Source organism: Eumetopias jubatus, unplaced genomic scaffold (genome assembly GCF_037043125.1).
Source record: "Eumetopias jubatus isolate StellerSeaLion01/CBP00866 unplaced genomic scaffold, mEumJub1_p1.0 scaffold_1, whole genome shotgun sequence".
Taxonomy (NCBI): domain Eukaryota; kingdom Metazoa; phylum Chordata; class Mammalia; order Carnivora; family Otariidae; genus Eumetopias; species Eumetopias jubatus.
In genome coordinates this window covers 105833701-105856121 of record NW_028274807.1, presented here as the reverse complement: position 1 = coordinate 105856121, position 22421 = coordinate 105833701, and the positions used below count along the sequence as shown (strand labels likewise).

At 36.9% G+C, this 22421-nt stretch overlaps 1 protein-coding gene across 1 annotated transcript in view; it reads left to right on the top strand.

Annotated features, from left to right (window-relative positions):
• Positions 1 to 21251, top strand: part of TIPARP (TCDD inducible poly(ADP-ribose) polymerase) — a 31248-nt gene extending 9997 nt beyond the window's left edge. Inside the window, exons 3-6 of the mRNA XM_028103116.2 lie at positions 10940 to 11108; positions 12428 to 12588; positions 18244 to 18522; positions 19156 to 21251. Of these exons, the coding sequence (XP_027958917.1) occupies positions 10940 to 11108; positions 12428 to 12588; positions 18244 to 18522; positions 19156 to 19603 (1057 nt within the window). The 3' untranslated portion in view covers positions 19604 to 21251. The remainder of the gene's footprint in view (positions 1 to 10939; positions 11109 to 12427; positions 12589 to 18243; positions 18523 to 19155) is intronic.
• Positions 21252 to 22421: the final 1170 nt, after the last annotated feature.

The window sequence follows — 22421 nt, the reverse complement described above, 5'->3', positions numbered from 1 at the left end:
AGATTCTGGATTTGCATTCTACCATAAAGCAAGTAAATTTATAAATTCTATCTGTGCATCTCTGATCTTAGTTGGTGATCCTTAGTTTTATATTGGGCTTGGGGGCTCTTTCTAAAGGGTGAAACAGTATGTAGCTCATACAAACCTGGGCTACTCAAGAAATGCTACTAAAATCCAGCCATTTGATATTATGACTAGTTTCCTCTGACCTCTTTTATTTCTTATCCTCTGACTTGAGACCACCAGATTTTGCATCCTTTGTCTGATTGTAATAATTTTGATTACATTAGGACCTGAGGTCCTCTTAATGTAGATCAGCAACCTTTAATAACTACTAGTGTCCTGTTTGAGAGTTGCATTTGTCTTTTTGTGGAAGGAAAACTTAAGTATTTGTGTGTATCATTTTTGCAAAGGAAAAAACATGTTTTGAACTATAAGATGATTCTTGATTATTCTAGCACAACTTTATAAGGCTGGTTCTGATAATTAAATACCGGTAAGTTTTGCAAGAAATTCCCTTCATAAAAGCAGCAGAATTTCTTTTTTAAAATAAAACTGGGAGTCTTAAACTGAAGTGAAGTGAATATGAGTGATTTTGTATCTTTTTGGAAGATACCTGAGTGCAGAGGGTTGAGCTATGTTCTGTTTCATTCTGGGTTTGAAATTTTTAAGTATTAGCTTAAAATCTTGGGTTGAACTGTACTTTGCAACACCATAAGCACAAACTATACAAAAGAATAAAATATTTCTAAAGTTCACCATTTCTAGAAGCAGACAAGTTACATTTTAGATATGAAGAACTTCTTTAACAAAACCAAATGTATTATTCTTATATTTATAGATTATTTATGGTAGTGCTTTCTAGGGACCAGGAATTATACTGCACAGACTTGCCTCTATTTAAAATCCCTGTGTTAAACCTAATCCAGCCCAGTCCCTGACACATGAACTAAAAGCCTTGAAATTCTAATACAGATTAATTCCTTATTAATAAGGAAATTTGAAATTGCAAGGGGTAAGTTCTGAAACACATTTTGAAATCAGTGGGTGAAAAAAGGATTTTATGTATAATAAATTCCATTTATTCAACTTGGTAGTTTATAAGGTTTATACTTGATTTGTGCAAAATTAAGGTATTGCAGTCTTGTGCTAACTATAACAAATTCTGTGATCAGTAACTTAAATATTAGAAGTTGATGATATTAAACTTCTAATTGTGAAACTTACAATTTTCCTTGCTGAACTAACCTGTTCTGTTGCTAAGACAAGCACAGAAGGGAGTTAACTAAGCATTCCTATTTGCTGTGTCCACACTACAAAATGTGTCTGTCTCCTTGATCTTTCTCTGCTATGTGCTGTTTACTTACTGGTAACGCCCACTTGGCCAGTAAAGAACCTTTGCATGGTCATCACAGTGAAAGGGTAAGCTCTTAGTGAGAATGTCCGTGACTATTCCCTTTTACATTTTACAGAAACCAGTGATTTGCAAGTATGTGTGCCACAAAATGTGTCAGGAGTGTATTAGAATCTCCCATGACTAAGTTATTTGAGAAGGAGTTCAGGAAATTTGTATTCTTTATGCAAATGGATGTCCTTTATTTTGGCTCTTGCTTCTGAGCATAAGGAAGGATTTGTGAATACTCTTTATGTGAAACATAGCACTTCTCATATGACTGGAAAATATGTTTAGGCCATGCTTATAGGAATTTCTCTTTGTTACAATTTTTTTTCTTTTTGAGAGCGCCTGGGTGGCTCAGTGGGTTAAGTGTTTGCCTTAGGCTCAGGTCATGATCTCAGGGTCCTGGGATCAAGCCACACATCCGGCTCCCTGCTCAGCGGGGAGCATGGTCTTCCCTCGCCCTCTGCTACTCCCCCTGCTTGTTCTCTCTCTCTCTGTGTCAATAAATTAAAATTAAAATTTTTTTTTTCTTTTTGGATTGAGATTTTTTTTTTTAACTGCCCCTTCTCATTTGACATATAGCCATAGAGTTTGGGTGACCTTCTTTGCTTGAAATTTTTACCAGCACTGAATAGTCAGGAAAGAATGGCAGGGATAGAGGCCCAAGGGTGATTTTGCTTGCGGTAGTGTGTATGCTTTCAGAATCTTGCCTGCACCTTGTGATCTTCACAGCTCCTGCAGCTGATCAGGGCGTAGAGAGGGCAAATGGCACAAAATACTCTAAATAATTTCCTGCTGCGGTTGGTCTTTGGTTTCTGACTGTCACCTGGCTTTGGTCTTTCATTTCCAGGCATTGAGAGAATAAAAATAAGCACAGAAGAAATAGTAGATTTGCCTTCTGAGGTAATAAAAGAAAGACATCCTTGAATGGGGGTAGAATATATGAAACAGAAGGCCCTTTGCTTGCTTGCTTTCTGACGTTTCGATTGTCCAAATGCTGCCACACATCAGAAGCATTGTATAAAGTGTTCTACAATTAATTTGTTACCAAAAAATAATTTAGGCTATCTTAACTATTGATAAAATTGAATCTGTCAGAGAAACTTGGTTTCATAGAATCCTCTCCCCTAGAAAAAGTTACTAATTTAAAGCCCTATTGAAAGGTTTTGTGGTCATAGTTTATGAAATGTAGATAATAAAAAAAGTATCTCCTAATATGTTTTCTGTAGGAAGTCTTTTTTTTCTTTTAGAAATTTGCTTAAAAAAACTCAGGAAATGATGAATTCTCTGTATGGTTAGTTTGCATACATTCAAATCTCTAGTTTTGAGAGCTTCTTAGTCATCTCTGGGTTCTCATGATAAGCCATCAAACTGTATATTTTTAATTTGCTCATTTGTCATTTAGTTTATCTGTACTAAGTGGGGAAAAAAGACAAGGCTAAGTTGAGAAAATTTTGAATAAAACCCTTTTTTAAGGAGTTTGTAATTTTAAAAGATGATCTATAAATTAAGCTAATAGATTGTATTTTTTACTGGTGATTATTAGAGGATATATTTTATGATAATTATAATTATTTCATTTATGTGTAAATGAGTTATGAGGTATTTGAGGTTATTTGAAAGCAATTATTTTTTTTTAAAGATTTTATTTATTTATTCATAAGAGACAGAGAGAGAGAGGCAGAGGGAGAAGCAGGCTCCCCGCTGAGCAGGGAGCCTGATGCAGGACTCGATCCCGGGACCCTAGGATCATGACCTGAGCTGAAGGCAGAAAGAAGCTTAACCATCTGAGCCACCCAGGTGCCCGAAAACAATTATTTTAAAGTAATTTTAGCATTTACATACAATTGATTTTATAATCAAGTAGAAAAATTGTATAAGCAAATATATTTTAGCCCTCTTCCAATGCTGTCAAATTCTGTATTCACAAAATTGAATTAATCAGTGTGGTGCCCTGAGTACATGGCAAACAATTTTCATTGTCTATTTTGAGGTAAGATGGAAAAATGTTTAATTTTACAAATGGGATATTTACTCATCTTCATAAAAAGCAGTAACTGCATAATTTAAGGCAGTATAAGGTATGATACACATTTTTAAAAATCTGTTGTGTGCTTTCTATCCCAGCTGTTTTGTAGAAATTAAGTTTCACTTCCTCTTCTGGCCATGGTTGAGAAGTATGTCTCACTTAAGTTGCCTTCTAGGAGCCTCAGGACATGTGACTGAACTTGGCTAAAAGTTAAGGCTGTATGACATTTCTGATGTCTTCAGAGTGCAAAATTTAATCCCATGCCTCTGTAAATAGATAGCAGTGAGATCTTCTGATTTCATAGGTGTAATTTTTATTTATTAAAGATTTTAGGCTTATCCACATCTTACTAGAAAGTTCTTTTGTGTTCTTTCCTTTGATCTGATAATTTTGTAATAACAAACAAAAAGCCCAACATAACAAAATTTAGCAGGTTCTTTTCCTCAAGTGGGTATTATAATGTGCTTTTAGTGGGACAGAGGGGACTTCAGTGTATGGTATTTTTTAGGGTTTAGGAAGCACTTAGGTGTACTCATATGTGTCTTAGTACAAAGGTTTTTGAGAATAAACTATGTTAGTGTTTATTTAGTTCCCTACATGCTTTTGGAGAATATAGAATTACAGAAGCTTAAAAATGGTATTCTTTCATGTAGGAAATTTGCCTTTTTTCTCCTCTTATTTATCCTGTCATTTTTATTTCACAGTGTTCATTTCTATAATGACTTTAAGACCACAGTTAGGTTCTCACAATTTGTAAATCAGACATGGTGTTTAACACACAACACAGATCAATGTGATTCTAGACAGCATCCACTCACTAACTTTCTGCCTTCTCATTCACCTGTTTCGAAGATGCCTCAGGAGGCACCAGGGAGCAGTGCATGCAGTCAGAATTTTGCCTTAAAATGATCACCATTTTAAGAATTGATTCCTAGAAACTCATTGTATCTTTTTTTTTTTTTTAAAGATTTTATTTATTTATTTGACAGAGAGAGAGCGAGAGGGAACACAAGCAGGGGGAGTTGGAGAGGGAGAAGCAGGCTTCCCTGTGGAGCAGGGAGCCTGATGTGAGGCTCGATCCCAGGACCCTGGGATCAGGACCTGAGCCGAAGGCAGACACTTAATGACTGAGCCACCCAGGCGCCCCGAAACTCATTGTATCTTAAAGTGAAGAATATTTTTACCTACCCAAAATCATTTGAGGTATTTAGAACCATAAGCTAAATCCGTGATCCAAGTTTGATGTTAATTGTTTTACAGAGTGAGCTAAGTCTCAGCAATCCTGTCTTGATTTAGTCAGTCTCCTTAGAGGTGGACAGATTTAATTGTCAACATTTGATTCTTAGCCCACTCATAACTACTGAGGGCCATATGCATAATAATGTAAGCTTCTAATTTTGATTTGTAGGCATGTCTGTGTCTATAGCTACTTCTGGATACAAAGGGGGAAAATCAGTTGGTACTAAGACCCATGTCATAGCGTAGAAGTTAAATATAGAATTTTAACCTCTGCTAAATATTGGATGATGTTGCCTTGTATGTAAGCATTTATAGAAAATTTTTTATTGCTCCAATAACTCTGTGCTATTTGAGTCAGTATTAGCAAAAATCTTAATTAGTAACAGAATAAATGGCAGTTTACTATGCTTCTGAACCATAAAGTTAGAATACGTAGTCCTCTGAAATTTAATAACTACACTGCTCTCACAAAATACGTTGGTATTGTATATGCCATGGCTTTGATTCTCATCACCTTGTAACATATTTGAAGGGATATATAAGCTGCTAGATATTCCAGCATTGCTAAATGAGTTCTGGAAACATCAAAGCCAGGTATCAAAAGCCAGCTATATTTTGTGTGCCTGTGAAAATTTCTTTAGCAGCAGCACACATGTCCCATCTGTCATGCCTGTCTCAAGTCCATAGCAGAAGAGCTTAAATAGTCTCTATACTTCATTTGATCTTTATCATTCTGTTGTTATGACCCTCAGTTTTGGGAGAAATTTTCACTCTACATCACAGTAATAAAATAAGAGGACCTATTAATTGTGTCTAGTTAGTCGGCTGATTAGGGCAGGTGTTAATTATTTTGAGATCACAGGTTTATCCTTGTAGAAACCAGTTCAGTCTTAGAGGATGGAAGACACATTTCTGAAATCTAGCCCCTCTGGTTAAAACTGTTCAGAGTAGGGTCCAGAAAATTTATATTTAATTGACTGTTGCTAAAGTCTGAGATCTGTATTTTAGTTGCATCATCTTCCCACTTAAACGTGTTCCACCTCTTACAGTTCCTGTCTCATGTAATGGCACCTTACCCAGTCATCCAGATCAGAAACACGAGACACATCCTAGACTCTACATTCCCTTCAGCCTCACATGTAATCCTATCTTATGCAGTTAGATTTTGACTCTTAAATACCTTTCAAAGCCTCCCTACTGTTGCCTCCTTAGGTCTCTATCATCTTTTATCTCGTGCAGTTCTAATAGTTACAGATGGCTAAGCATAAGAGTAATTATTAATAATAAACATGCTAATAAATATTCAGCAAATAAGTGCCTGTCTCCACCCTTCCCCCCCCATTCCCCACCCTCTCCTGCTAAAGATAAAGAAATCAGTCCTCCATGCCACCACTGTTGGAGTCGTTTTTTAAAAGGCAAGTCTGAAGTTTCAAGTTTGTTGAAAATACACCAGTGATTCTTACTGCCCACAGAATCAAGTCCTGACCTCTTAACCCAGCATACAAAGCTTTTCATTATCTGGCCCCAGCCCAACCTATCCAGTCCAGTCTTATCTCTTATCATTCCCTTCACACACACATACACCCTGACCTCCCACATGAACTGTATGTACTGCATGCTCTTGGCTCTCTCCTGCCTTGTTTGGTTGGCTTCTTCACATGTCAGTCACTCTGCATGTGATGTCCTACCTCCCATTGTCTGCTTGGTGGCCAGCCATACTTGGCTCTCATTCATCTACTCTAGGATACCTCCAATGAATACCTTTCCTGACCCCTTTTCCAGCAGAGGTAGGCCCTCTGCCTCTGAATTGTTCCCAGAGCACCTTTGTGCCACATTTCACACCATACCACTGGGTTTGCTTGTATCTCTTTCTCTCCTTACTGACTCTGGCCCTTTTCATCTTATCCCCAGCACATAGCCCAGTGCTTAATCAATGTGTCTACCTAAGATTTTTTGGTTTTTCACATTTCTTTCTTGGTTTCAAACAACTTATAAATACAGAGAAATTGTCTAAAATGGTGACATTCCTTACTGAGCTCCCAAATGCATAATTCCAAAAACCATTTATCTAACAAAGAGATCATGTTCTTACTAATTTCTGTTTCATTCAACTTTCTTTTTGTTTTTTAAGATTTTATTTATTTGACAGAGAGAGACACAGCGAGAGAGGGAACACAAGCAGGGGCAGTGGGAGAGGGAGAAGCAGGTTTTCCACTGAGCAGGGAGCTTGATGCGGGGCTTGATCCCAGGATCCTGGGATCATGACCTGAGCCGAAGGCAGAGGCTTAACAACTGAGCCACCCAGGCGCCCCAACTTTTTTTAAATAGTTTTGGTTTTCATTATAGCTCTGTTTATTATTTACATCATGGGCCTTGTTTACGTTCTTTTGTATTTGAAATATACATAGAAGAAATGGTTGTGGGACATTCTTTCTGACTTAATGTTGGTGTTGATGCTCTATGCATAGATAATAAATATTGGGAAATGTCTTACTTGGTATGTCAAGATATTTGTTGAATAGGAGGAGAATCATTGTTATAAAGCATCTAAATTATGAGAATGGGTGTTCTTTTCAGAATTTTAAATTCGTTTTGTATCTGGATTCTTATATTGGTATGTGTGGTGGTGTGTTTGTTGGTGAAACGTGGAAACAGAATTGTTCATATTTTAGCAATTCTAGTTCATTCTTTTGTAGCAAAAATCATCAATCTTTTTACAAGATTTTTTTCCCTGATTCATCATGATAGGATTATATCTTGGGTAAGTCAGTACTGATTGATTTAGCCACATGATATATTTAGTCAAATCTAAATCCTGTACAGTGGCTATCTCCCATACTCTCTCTTTTCTGGCCATCCCTTGTGGGTACATCCTTAGGCCAGATTGGGTTCTCATCTACCAGGATTATTGCACCCTGCTTTTATAGAGGCTCCCTCTACCTCTGAATCTCTGGCATTGTCTGTCTTGCTCAGTCTTCACACATCCTATATTTATTGCTTCAACCCTTTATCACCGTCTGCTCAGTACTCTAAATTCATACTCTTAAATTTGAGGGTCTGAGACCCTGGGCTTACTTCCTCAGTTCATGGCCTGACTGACATCTCTCATGTTGCCTATTTTACCCTGGTTCACATTTCCTTATCTGTTTTGTACCCCTATTTAAAAGATTTCCTTTTCCAGCTATTTGCACTGCTCCTGTCCCTCCCTGTCCCTACCCTTCTTCCAAGAAGCGAAACTCTTGAAGAATTATTTTTTTTCTTGTTCTTCTATACGACCCTGGTACTATTTTTACTTTCTTTCTTTACTGGCATTATTTCCTATTATTTAAACGGTTCATAAAATTCTTTCTCTTAGAGAGAGCTCTCTTGGATTGATAAAATAAAGCCTCTTAACTTTTCCTGATCTTTATCCATTCCTGGACACCTCTAACCACCTCCTGTCCCATAATGCTGCTTGCCTACTCTTTATCCTCTCATTCCCAGGATGTACTTGCCACTGATGAGTTTAGATAGGCAGATGTGTGGACTCTGGTTTTATGTTTTGTTAGTTATTTCTCTCTTGAAGCCCCTGGAAGCCAGGAACTACATCTGTTTAATTCTTTGTGTATTGCCTAATACAGCCCACCACCACCATTACCACACATACATGACTTATAACTGCCTTCTCATAATAGGAAACAATGGTTTGATAAAGAAGAGTGGTGTATGTTGAACATTTGGCATCGGTATCGCATGCATTTTTTACTGATGCAGATGGAGGAGAAAAGAAACTCTTGGCTTTGGATTTTTTAAGCATTCCCTGTTTAAGGGAGAGCAGGTGGTAAAATTAATCTTATAAAAAGATAATTTAATGTTTTTCAAATTTGTTGTTTTGTCTCTGCAAAGTCTAGAAAAGCATATTGAAAATCAAATAGAGCTAAAACAGTACTTTGATACATCAATCCAAAGAACAGTTGATTGTAGTAAATTAGGATTTGTCATAGAAATTTCATAATGCCCAATGGACTGAAATGCACAGAGGATGTGGCAAAAGCTGCAGTTTTAGATGTCTTTCTCATGCAAATCATTATCTATGAAGTCTTAATAATACAGGCTTAAACAGAAATTGCTAGAGTGATGTCCAGAATAAAATCTGGTACTTTAACAGCAAAAAGCATTGGTTGTTTATAATGCACATTAACATAATAACTGCTGTTCTAAGAATTCCTTAAAGAAAATACTGAGGATTTAACTCATAGTTGGGAACAGTTACTAGAAAATGAACTTAAAGCAAGAAAATCTATTTAGAACTGGAAATTATGTTAAGAAGGAGAAACAGGTTAATATCTCTCGGCTCAGTATCAGATTCTCCTAAAATTAAGTGAAAATTGTTTAAGCAACTTAATGTGAAGTTTAGTTTAGGTATAGGAGTTATAGTTTTCAGCGTTTTTCTCTTCTTTTTTTAAAGAATTTTCCAGAAACACTTTTTTCCTTTTGAATTAAATATCCTTATTTAACATAAAAATTTTAAACAAGTGTCCAAATGTGACTTGGAACTACATTTTTTGTCTTATTTCCATTTCACACTTAAAGTATATGTTCCTTTAAAGATCATGTCCTGCTAGTCAGTACTCTTTCTTTCTTTTTTCTTTTTCTTTGTCAGTCTCTTTCTGAGCCGGAAATTAGGGTTTGGGGGAGCTCCTTAGGAATTTTTAAAGGAACATCCTGCTTTTTATAAGTTACGTGCTTCATGGCACCATTATTTGGATATATGACTTGAGTTTGTTGTTTTTTTTTTTCCCCAAAGAGAATCTGTTTCAGAAATTATGAACATTAGGATAGAGGGTGGGAAATAGATTTTCTTTCCCTGACATTTGCCAAGGGTGTTTATTGAGAGATGTTAATAGGTATTCATGGAAAAAAAGGAAGAGAGCATTGTCACAATTTTGGAAGGATACTTTATAGCCCTCATCATGGTACTTCAGTATTTACCTTAGCATATTAAAGGGACTGAGGAGTGGCTGCAGTAAGTAAATTGTTTAACTTTGTGTAACCAAGTTTTTTTCAAACATTTGACCACAGAATGCTTTTTACACAGAATACCTATTAACAGTCCTTGAAACAAGTGTTCCAAGAGAAGAATTTGGAAAGTGTTGTACTAACCAACAAAACCCATAGGTCAAAATTAATACCCTTTTCAAAATCCTAATTTACAGCAAGGAAATAAGTTAATTATTGGGAAAATGTGTTCAGACACCTGGATTTCACATGAACCAGTCATTGTGAGTGCCACTAGATCTGGAGTATCCTGTGTATTATAGACATCCATTTAGAAATTCATTGTGGAAAGGGTGGAAAGATGAAGGAATGTGTTTGGAAACTTAGTCACTCTGCTGATACCTATGATGTTACTTCATGATGTATTTTATTTTTCATATGTTCTTAAGGACATTTTGAAACATACACAAAAAGAACAGTACAATGAACATTTTTCCAGTTATTTAAAATAACGGTTCAGATGTTTCAAACACTAGATGAAGATCCATTAAAAAAGAAAGACAAAGGTTTTAATTGGACCACCTCAGTATCTTAAAACATACTGATTCATATAGTGGGATTTTCCCCCCAATAGTATGGAGATATTTATGAAGTGCTGATTCAGCAGCAGCAGACCAGATAACAAAATGACAAAAATATTCTCATAGCTAAACTTCATAGTAATCCAAACTATTTTTCTCTTCATGTTTTGCCAACTTCTCCCCCTCCAGCCCCCCGGATAAAAGATAGTATTGATATTGGGTAAAATAGCAATACTGGTCTCATCTGGGTGTTTTGTTTTTGTTTTTTCTTTTTTTCCCCCTTTATTCAGGCAATACTGTGTATTCTCTATTGACTTAGTTAAACTGATACCTCTGAAAAAAGGGGCAAGCTTCAAGAGAAGTTCCTTTTGTTTCTCTATCTGCTTGCTATGTCAGCTTCATCTTAAAACTGACTCCCTGATTGACTGAAACACCAGGGTTTGGGGGCGGGTTGGATTATGTTGATTGGTTTACGTCTGTGATACGGTGGGAAAGCATCAGTCAGTCCTACCATGACTCCGTGGCCTGGAACCTTTGGTCTTGTTAAGAAAAGGCATGTAGGAAATGAGGAAACAACCTGTAATGTCCTTTTGTTCCAAATAAGTTTTGAAAATTCTATAGCATGCTATACTACGTATTTTTAATGTCTGATAGATGTTTAGATATTTCTATTTTGCAAATGTATTAACAGTTCTTTTGGGGGGTTCTTTTTAGAGGACAAGAATTTTGGGCAGATTTGAATGCCATGAATGTGTATGAAACAACTGAATTTGACCAACTACGAAGGCTGTCCACACCACCCTCTAGCAATGTAAACTCTATTTATCACACAATCTGGAAGTTCTTCTGTAGGGACCACTTTGGATGGAGAGAGTATCCTGAGGTATTTACAGATTCTTTTTCCAAAAAGTGCATTTAAAATTTTCTTGTCTTTCACTGCCCTTTCCTTCTAATCCTTTACAACAGTAACTAGACAGAACAACAAATCAAAGAGCTTACTAATGTAAAATTGAGTCGTGTCGATATAATTAACATTATTCTCAATTTTTCTGAGGATGTATTTCTTTCCATTAATCTGGAATCCATAAAGACCATTGTTATCAGAGAGGTAAAATGCTTTCCCCAGTATCTTATACTGTAGAAACCAAGTATTCAGACCCAGTGGCCCTTTGGAATAATTTTAATGAGATGAGCACTGGTGTAATTCTGGCTATTTCTGGCTCCTGGGCTCATGTTCATTGGATCATGTGTTACACTTAGCATTTCCGAAGTCTAATGGGAAACAAGTACTCTTAAGCCCCTGGAAGAAATACTTGAAGATGTTTATTGAGCTGTGGTCAGGCAAAGCAGTCATTTAAAATTCTGTCATATGTGTACATGTATCCTTAGTCTGAGATGGTAAGAATAGCTCATAAATCACAAAGTAAGATTTTAAAATGATGATGGGTTTACTTTGCCTCTGAATGAGAATTCTGAGTCAAGTTTAAAAACAGTGAAATGGACTTTAGAGATTAATTTCACATGCCCAAAGATTTGACTTCTTTGATTTGATTAAATTCATTTCTAGCATTACAAAAAGGGAGAACTGACTTATTTACCCTTAGGTTTTCTTTTAAGGCAATAGCAAAAGAAAACTACCTAGTATGTTAATTGCTTAATAATACACAAGGAAATTAAGATTTCTGAGACTCTTTTAAGTAATCACTAGTATCTAATACCTTCCAAGGAGAATAAGAGGCTGTTTAAAATGTATTCTCAGAATACATGTCCCTGTGTTTTTCCTCTGAAAGACTTCTTGGATTTGGAACTTAACTAGTTAATTTGAACTGTATACAGTACCATCTTTAATCCTCTTCTGAAAATTTCCTTAAGAAATATAAACAAAAAAATCTCCAGGACATTGTTAAGGCCTCAAAATAGAACAGAGTAGTTCCTGGGGCCTCACATGTTTCATAAGGCAAAAATCCATGCTCTTCTGAAGAAGGAACATCTTTCTATTCTGTTTCTTTGCCCCCATACCTCCCTCCCCAAAAATCCTGTGTAAAGGGAATTAATTTGACTCTGTGTACTTTATTGAAACTTTTCTGATGTTAACAGCAAGGTTAACTATTTTTGTCTTTAGTTATAGTAACATTTTTTCATATTTCATAGTGATTGCTTTTTTCTAACTTCTTGTACTTTACCTTCTATTTTCTACTCCAGTCTGTTATTCGATTGATTGAAGAAGCCAACTCTCGAGGTCTGAAAGAGGTCCGATTTATGATGTGGAACAACCACTACATCCTCCACAACTCATTCTTCAGGAGAGAAATAAAAAGGAGACCCCTCTTCCGCTCGTGTTTTACACTGCTTCCATATTTACAGTAAGTGTCAGTGGAAAGCCTTATCTTTACTCTCATAAAATGAGAGTACATTTTATGTAAATGTACAACTGAATACCAAAGAGTAAAAGATTTTAAATTAAGAGACTAACTTGGTTATTACTTCTAGAATGTGAAATTTTGAGTTATTCTATGGGTTTAATTCTTCAAAGAGTGGAGTTCAGATAAGCTACAATTAACCTCTCTAAAAGAGTGATTATCCAACTGATTTTTTTGAATGGAAAGCAAGAAGTAACATTTTTGTACAACAAAAAGTAATTATATCTGGAATGAGGCAGTTTGCATTTGCTTCCTATGTGGAAGATTGAGTTTCCTGATGATAACTGTCCATGTAATGGGACTGCTTCCCAGTACAGGTAAACTTCCAGGGCAAGTAGAGAGCGTCCTTCAAGGTGGCATTCTCCAATTCTACTTCCTTGAGTAAATTTTCATGGGAAAGATTCTTTTCAAAGAATTTGCATTCTCATTTCCTAAGTAAGGCCCACCTTCCTGTAATACTCATTAAAATTACCTGTCATACTTCTAGGTTGAGACTGAATTCAACCTTCTGAATTGTAGGTGAGCTCTTCTTCCATTTTCCCAAGTGCCATTTCTTCTTCCTCACCCCCAGATAGCCATAGATGCCAAAAAGGTAGAGCGTGTTAACAATAGCATGGCCATCTTTGAAAGTTAGTAACTCTAGGAAAATTGTTATATACTCTTCATCAGATATACCATATTTAGAGCCTGATTTTTAAAATAATGCTAGGTTTACTTGGGTTTGTGGACTGGGGAGGTCTAGAGTAATACTGGTTTTTCTCTTAGAGATGCTGTTTTTATATTCGTACTAGTTTTTTTTTTTTTTTAATTTCAGTCTCAAACTGTGTTTTTCCCAGATCATAATGACAGAATTTTAATGATTCTAATTATGAGATTGCAAAGGGAACATTAAAAACAAAATATAAATGAATAAAAATCCCTGAAATGCTCAGTATCCAAAAGCAATTTTTAGTAAGGCTTATTTTAGAAATATATGTTGGCTTTGGGTAAATGTGTGCTTTCTTCCTAGTCCAAGTGTGAAAAATCTTACCTTGTAGGTTTTTTTTTTATTAGAAGCTAATAAAAATGCCATTTCTGTGATTTCACTAGCACAGCTGGAGATAGTGTCAGCGTCCAGTAGTTAGGAACATATTGTCCTCCTAGTGAGACGGTAGAACTCATTAGTGAGACCAGCAGCTTGGCATGCTGAGCCAATCAAGCAAGATGTAGCTTCTGAGTGAGAGTAAGAATGCTCATTCGAGTGCTGCATTGTTGGGGGAGTTTTACAGAATGGTGAACATTGATTGTTTCAATCCTAAGACAAATAATTATGGAATAACCCCTCCCCCTCTTTTTAAATTTAGGCTTATTTTGTAAAAGTATGAACTCTGAAAATAATATAAGCAGTAGTAGAATTAATGCCACAAATTTGGCACCTTACCATTTGTAACATAGTCTTAACAAGAGAACAAAGAAAGTCACTCTATTATCTCTTCCTTTTTCTTTCTTAAATCTCCTATTTTAGTTTTCTTGTCTGGAACAGTGATAATCAGGTATAAAGTAAGAGCTTAGCAAATCAAAGAGATCATGCAGACATTTCAGTGAGAAAAGAGCAAAGAAGCAAACAGCAAGTTCACCAGGGTGGAATGGGTAAACGCAGCCCTTCAGTTCCTATGTGCCCTAGAGTCTGGGGCTATGAGGCACTCAGACTGGCCTAGTCGGAAGAAAGTTGAGAGGGATTAGTTTCAAAAAGCAGACTGCAAAAACTGATTCCAGAAAGACCATGATTTTAATCTTAGCCAGGAAGAAAGTTTTGTTTTTAAGTGTTAGTAAATGCATAGGGTCAGATTAAAACATAAGTGTCAAAAAGGCCACAGTTGTCAGGAAATCAGAGATGCCTAGGAATTGGGAATGCCAGAACAGGGGAGGTGAGGAGAGGGGCCTGGCTGACTTAATCTATGAATTTCCTGCAAATTTGACTCCTCATAAATGAGAGTTTCCCTGGTGCTTTTAATTCCTTCCAGTTTCATTGAGCTATAACTCACATACAACTCTGTCAGTTTAAGTTTAAGGTATACAGCATAATGATTTGACATACGTATATATTGCAAAATGATTACCACAGTAGAATTTAGTTAACATCCATCACTCATAGTTACAAAGAAAATAGTTTTTCCTTGTGTTTGCTGCTTTTTAATGAGGCTGATAAAAAGGAGCTTATTCTTTAATAATCTTGGAATACTTGAGCTGAGGCTGCATAAGCAAACAAATCTCAGATTTAGAGGTTTAGGAGTTCATTTTAGCTGAAAGGACATCTGTCCTGTACAGTCACCCTATGGTCATGGGAAAGCCTGATAGAGTTTGACTCCTCCCCCAAAGGATAAAATGAATTAGTTTTTACTTCATCACTGAAAGTGAGTCAGGAAACATCTTTTGAAATTGCAAGGGGAGGGAAGGAGACTGTAAAAGATGACCTTGAATTTTGAAAATCCATTCTTCAGAGGTCCTTGACTAGAAGTTCCATACCCTTCAACTTTGCCTCTTTGAAGAAGGCTGGTACAGCACTGTGAAGCACATGGTATGTCATTGGAATACCCATGAGCTGAATACAAACTCAACATCCTCAGAAAATAAAGCCACATTTGTAACTGTGCTTGGAATATCTATTTCTAACTCATGGCAACTGGAGTGTAGAAGTCCATCAGACAGCTGTCTATGTGCATTTTTATGTTTTAGCCCAATTAGGATGTTGGCTTACTAAAAGTAAGCGTCTGTAGATAGGAATGGATGATAATTATGAATATAAAATCTAATTTATTGTTTTAGGATGGATAGGATTTACTTACACAGGCTTATATTCAAGTATGTGTGAGTCTTCTTTGGTCAGTGCCAGGATTTCAGTACGGCTGTGACAGCAACCTAAAACCTATTTTGGGCAGAGTGGTTGGGAGAATCTTACCTTCCTCCCTCAATTCAGAAACCTCTTTTGGGGAATGCCTGGGTAGCTCACTTGGTTAAGCGTCTGCCTTGGGTTCAGGTCATGATCCCAGGGTCCTGGAATTGAGCCCCATATCGGGCTGCCTGCTCAGCAGGGAGCCTGCTTCTCCCTCCGCCTGCTGCTCTCCCTGCTCGTGTTCTCTCTCTCTCTTGCTCTCGCTGACAAATAAATAAATAAAATCTTAAAAAAAAAAGAGAGAGACCTCTTTTGGTACTTCAATCCCTAATAATACTGGAAAATCTGGTAGGCTGGAACTTACTCTTTTTGCAGAGCAGGAATAGAGGGAACAGCTAAAAATAGCTTATATTCTGTGTTTCCTGCCACTTCTCCAGAATAGTGATGGCTTTTGAAGGAGTTACCTTTCAGAATCTTACTAAAGCAGTGGGGCCTCTCTTCAGAAAAATGTGCCAGTGAATGAAGGCTCTGGAGGAATCTGTCAGGGCTTTATGAAAACGCCCCAGAGGACAAGAACTGTTATGCCTCTGTCAGGAAGGTTAGAGAAGCCAGTGCCCCTTTAAATTGACCCCTGAACTTAAAAGTACATGGGGGATTCTGTAAGCCTTGGCTCCTCCCAGAACTCTATCTGTGTCTCCCAAGGGACCTTGAGGCATGCTAAATCATAGGCACAACCACTTGAAGGGGGCAGGTGTTAGAGAAGGCAGTTGTGCTTCTATAGCTTTTTAGCTTCTTATCAAGTCATCTCTTAAAAGTCAAAAGACTGTGACATGGCGGTGGTGGTAGTGGGAGTCAGGCAAACCTGCATTGCAACCCTGATATACATCCATCACTTTTAAACCTTGAGAAAAAAAAGAATATATATATATATATGTGTGTGTGTGTGTATATATATATATATATATTTATTTATTTATTTCTCCTATATTTATATATAAATATATATATATATGAATTGTGAAGTGTGTAGCAGTGGAAAGAATATGCATCTAGAAACTATGTAGATAGGCCTGGGTTCAAATCCTGTCTCTGTTCTTTGCTACTATGCTAGCAGTTTCTTTATTTGAAAAGTACAGATAACCAAGCCATCTTGCAGGGTTGTTATGACAATTAGTGATAAATGTAAAATGCTTGTCCATAGTATGTGCTTACTATAAGGTGGCTATGATTATGAAGAGGGTGATGATAAGATATGCTCTTGGAGATTAGGTGCACGTTCACTCATGGTTGTAACCTCTGTGTCACAAAGCTCTTTTGAAAATTTTAGTTTCCTAATCCATTTGGCAGACTTAATGCTTCCTTGTGACCACTGTATGCTGAAGAGTGTTCTAGTACCCTGGCCCTGAGTCTGGGTCACAGGGCCAGGATTTCCTCTCTCTCTGATTCTTCCTTTTTGTTCTGTTTTGAAAATGGCCAAGAAATATAATTTAAATTTAAGCATTTAATTGGGCAGGAATAACTATTCAGCTACTACTTAATAGAAACTCACCTGTCAAAGTGTAACAGACCTGAATTTAAAGGTTCAAGGATATACATTCTAGTGTCTAAAGCTTAAAGTATTAGCTCCATCTTAAGCACACCTAAAGCTATAAAATTTGAATATAGTTGATGACTTTGTTGTTACCTGTGATATTGAAAAATGAAGCAAATACCAAGTGTCAGCTTTCAGTGCCTACTCCCGTGATTTTTGTTTGTGTTTATACAAAAAGTATAAGCTTTTTAATTTTTTGAAAAATTTATTTTAAAGAGAAAGAGAGTCACATGTGTACGTGCAGGGGTAGGGGGCAGAGGGCAGAAGGAGAGAATCTTCAAGCAGATTCAGACGCCCCCTGAGCATGGAGCCTGATGTAGGGCTCGATTCCACAACCCATGAGATCACGATCTGAGCCTAAACCAAGAGGTGGACACTTAACTGCCTGAGCCACCCAGGCGTCCCTAAGCTTATTTTTAATATTTTGTGTCATCTTTCTGTAAGCTCCCTCTTTCCTGCCTACCTTACTTTGTCTCCCCATCAATCTGTTCCCCCCACCTACCTAGTGTTTAGTAATGGTAAATTTTCTGCTTAGTACAGCAAAGTTTGAAGAATACATATAAATTATCATTGCTCTCTAGAAACAGAGTTTCCTTAACTATATAGGCAAAAGAGGAGTCTAGGGTTCAAAGTAAAGATATTTATAAATTGGCTCTTGGCTTGCGTGCTTGCCTTGTACATTCCAGAGTTTTCTCCACAAGGAGGCGGCTAGGAAGAAGCTAATAATAGGTTATCTATGTACAGGCAGTGTTACTTTAAGATTTTTTTAAATTTATTTTTATTTATTTATTTTTTAAAGATTTTATTTATTTGACAGAGAGAGACACAGCGAGAGAGGGAACACAAGCAAGGGGAGTGGGAGAGTGAGAAGCAGGCTTCCCCCCAAGCAGGGAGCCCGATGTGGGACTCAATCCCAGGACCCCGGGATCATGACCCAAGCCGAAGGCAGAGGCTTAACAACTGAGCCACCCAGGCCCCCCCTAAGATCTTTTTTTTAATACATAGCATTTTCTATATAGTTTTTTAAACAAGCACTTAAGCTATACAAATTATAGTTTTAGATACTGCTATAGAGCACTATAATGTGAGATGTACTTAAATGTTTTACATTGACATTCCTTCCTCTCCCTTCTAGGACACTTGGTGGTGTTCCCACACAGGCTCCTCCACCTCTTGAAGCAACCTCATCATCACAAATCATCTGCCCTGATGGGGTCACCTCAGCAAACTTTTACCCTGAAACTTGGGTTTATATGCATCCATCTCAGGACTTCATCCAAGTGCCTGTTTCTGTAGAGGACAAAAGTTATCGAATCATTTATAATCTTTTTCATAAGACTGTGCCTGAGTTTAAATATAGAATTTTGCAAATACTGAGAGTCCAAAACCAGTTTCTTTGGGAGAAATATAAAAGGTAAGTCAGCAGTATGTAAAGTTTAAGAGTTTTTCTTAATATAGCTAATGACAAATGCAGAACATAATAGTAAAGACTTTGACAAAACCTAGTATGTTTGTATTTTTTCATATGTTAACTCCCATATACTCTTATTAAACATACCATGTAAGTTCAGTAACTTGCCACCAGTCATACAGCTAAGATACATGCTGGAGTTTGAACCCTGGCAGTCTAGCACCAGAGGCTTTGCTCTTAATCACTTTCCTATGCTGCCTCTCAAGTCAGCAGAAAAACAAATGCAGTACAAAAAGAATACATGCAGGTTTGAGTAATCTCAGAAGAGACACTCTCAGGTAGGTGGAATTAGACAAAGAAGTTATCCTGAGAAAGTAAGTTTGTGAACTAGATTTGAAATGGAAGAGAGAGCAAGTGAACAGGTGTTGGTGGAAAAAAAAAAGGGGGTTTTCTTGTCTGCAGTGGAAAAGATAAGTTTAAACTTTAATATGATCTTTGATGGCATTTTGCCCTTGAAAGCTACTTTAACATTTCCTCTTCATTGAAACCGTAAAGAGAAGATTGTGACTACATCTTGCCTATTAAATTGATCTGTACCTTCCTTCTTCTGAATTTCCTGTCCACTCTTTGCATTAGGAAAAAGGAATATATGAACAGGAAAATGTTTGGCCGTGACAGGATAATCAATGAGAGACATTTATTTCATGGAACATCCCAGGATGTGGTAGATGGAATCTGCAAGCACAACTTTGACCCTCGAGTCTGTGGAAAGCATGCTACAATGTTTGGACAAGGCAGTTATTTTGCAAAGAAGGCAAGCTACTCTCATAACTTTTCTAAGAAGTCCTCCAAAGGAGTCCATTTCATGTTTCTGGCCAAAGTGCTAACTGGCAGATACACGATGGGCAGTCATGGCATGAGAAGGCCCCCTCCTGTCAATCCGGGCAGTGTCACCAGCGACCTGTATGACTCTTGTGTGGATAATTTCTTTGAGCCTCAGATTTTTGTCATTTTTAATGATGATCAGAGTTACCCTTATTTTGTTATCCAATATGAAGAAGTCAGTAACACTGTTTCCATTTGAAAAATCTTGGTACTGCTGAATTATTTGATATGAACTCAATCCAGCATTTGTAGCAGGTTTTGGATGGGTGGGACAGAGTAGGAACAGCATTGGACATTAATAGGGCACTTTTAAGACCCATATTTTAAGTGCTAGAAAGTGAAATTTTTTAAAAGAAAAATACAAGTTTTAAAATGACCACTTATTCTTTAATTATTTACTAACTGTTGTCAGTGTGGAAAAGACTACAGATTGCATACTCTTTATTCACACTTGTACATATAGGCAGCAATGGTATTGGAAGCATTTTTAAAAAGAAACTGAACAGCCTAACTAATTAAATGTGACTTAAGCCTGGTAGAAGTTTGGCCAAATGAAATGGAGGCTGTGAGCAAAGTGAGGGTTCTATTTATTTATAATGATAAAACTGACTGGAGCTAGTACTACCATACTTATTCCCTGTCCAAAGCATCACTTATGGTATAGGATAAGTTCATGAAATTCTGGTGGGTGGAAAGAAATTTTTATTTCTATTGGCAGAACTGAAATGTATCACCCGAACTGAAATGTATCACCCAATCAGAGAGTATCAATAACTTTAAGTGTTCTGCAGAATTTGCCTGAGGATTCAGAGGAAGTAAAAAAGAAAGAAAAGAAAAAAAGAAAGAACCATTTGAAAAATTTTTGTCACCAGCAAAATTTTTCACTAACTGGTTATATGAAACATGATTCTTGTGTTGTTAAACTTCAGCCTTAGAAAACTCAGTCTCTTCCATTATTGTCTACCCCAATCTGAAGGAGTTGGGCAGCTAATTTGGTTAAAGTCAGTCTTGAGGATTAGTAGTATTACTTTATTTTAGAGTTCCAGACCTAGGCCCTGACTGAAGGTTTTAGAGAAAGGAAGTACATCTATAACTGAATTGATAAGGTTTATTACCGTGCTTTGCACAAAGTAGACTCTCAAAAGTATTTGTTGATTGGTGGAAGTATTGTTAAAGGTGGTTATCCCACCCCATGCCTGCTTTGCCAGATGCAGCTGGGTTCCCTGGCTGACTCTCTATTTTACACTACTTAATAGAAACACAAACTTGGAAATTGTGCCACTGGCCCAGCTGGAGCAATGTTCGGTGTATATGCTAATGCCTCAGTTCAGACAGGTAGCAGCTCAGTATACTTTGCCTTAAGCAAAGCAAATACCTGGATTTACAAAAGTGGAAGTGGTTGTTCACAAAAGAATTTTCACTGTGGAATTCTTTCAGATACCGAACTCTCCTAGTATGTTTGTGGCTATTTCATTTACACAGAACTTTTCAGGAACTCCTGTGTTGTTTAAAGCAAGATATATCTATCCTGATGTCTCAGTGAATCAGTCTGTTTAAGCACTTATCAGGGCTTCCACACAATTATTTATTTTGCCCTAGTTGATCTTGTTGTTTGCTGCCATTGGCATGAAACAGCCAACTGTGGCTGTTACAGTTGTTCTTTCATTCAATTATAACTTGTAAACCAGTGATTCCCAATCTTTTTCAAGTTAAGACACCCTACCATTGCTTATTTGATTTTATGAAACTTGTTCCTTTTTTTCTCCTTAAAGGAAAATAAAGCTTTATGACATATTTATTTTTTTAATAAAACTAAGCAAAAATAAAAGTTCCGGTAATTCTTTAAAGCTTTTGTTGTTTTAGTTCCATTTAAGATAACTGAGTTCAGCACATAGTGGATGATCTATCTGTAAATGCTTGTTGATTGGTTGAATGAATGTGTGATTGAGTGACAATGAACAGACCCAGTCAGAGCCTGCTGCTTAAACTTCTGTGCTCCAGGAATCAGCAGAAACTATATTAGGTATCAGTCAACTGTAAGTCACAAAAGAAGACTGAATATTTTATTTTGCAGGTAAATATTTGAGGAAAAGGGACAAATTGTATATCAGCAAACAGCTATAGTGAAAAATATGAGCAGGTTGTCCCCATCAACAGGTACTGAAGGAAATATGAAAAGGAATTGTAGAAATCTTGTCAGCTGTCAAGCACCTTAGCTTTCAGCCAACTTAAAGTGATTGATTGGTAAATGTGAGCATCTCTGACAGTACTTTCCCCCCAGTGCAATAATTTTTAAATTCCTGTGTAGTATTGTATGTTGTTTTAACTAAGCAAGAGCTGTGGAGTCAGTCTAAATTTTGTAATGGTTCCATGGCTTTAAAACATACTGAAAAGCATTCAGTAAATCTTTCTCCCTACTGACACAACTATAATTTACACCATTTCAGAAAGCTGGAACTTACTCTTAATTTAAACTATGGTTAAGATTTCCAGGGAGAGGCTGCAAACTCAAGATATTACAGTGTCATACAGTCCTATAGACAGGAAGACTTTTTTATTTTTTATTTTTTTTAAAGATTTTATTTATTTATTTGACAGAGCACAAGTAGGCAGAGAGGCAGGCAGAGGGAGAGGGAGAAGCAGGCCTCCCGCTGAGCAGGGAGCCCGATGTGGGACTCGATCCCAGGACCCCAGGATCATGACCTGAGCCGAAGGCAGATGCTTAACTGACTGAGCCACCCAGGTGCCCCAGGAAGGCTTTTTTAATATGTGCAAAGTTTATAAATATTGGATCCTTTGTAAATATAAATTCTAAAACCCAACTCTGTGCTTTTTGCAACAAACCTGTTTATTTTTGTAAATGATTATTTAGATATTAAAGAGAATCATGAGGGCCTGAAATACTGATCATTAAAGAGGAATTTTTGTTATACTAGGTCTGAAAATGACTGAAAAAGAATGTATTCAACACCCAAACAGTGCTATACAGTCAGTTTAAATCAGAGGGGTTTTTCTTC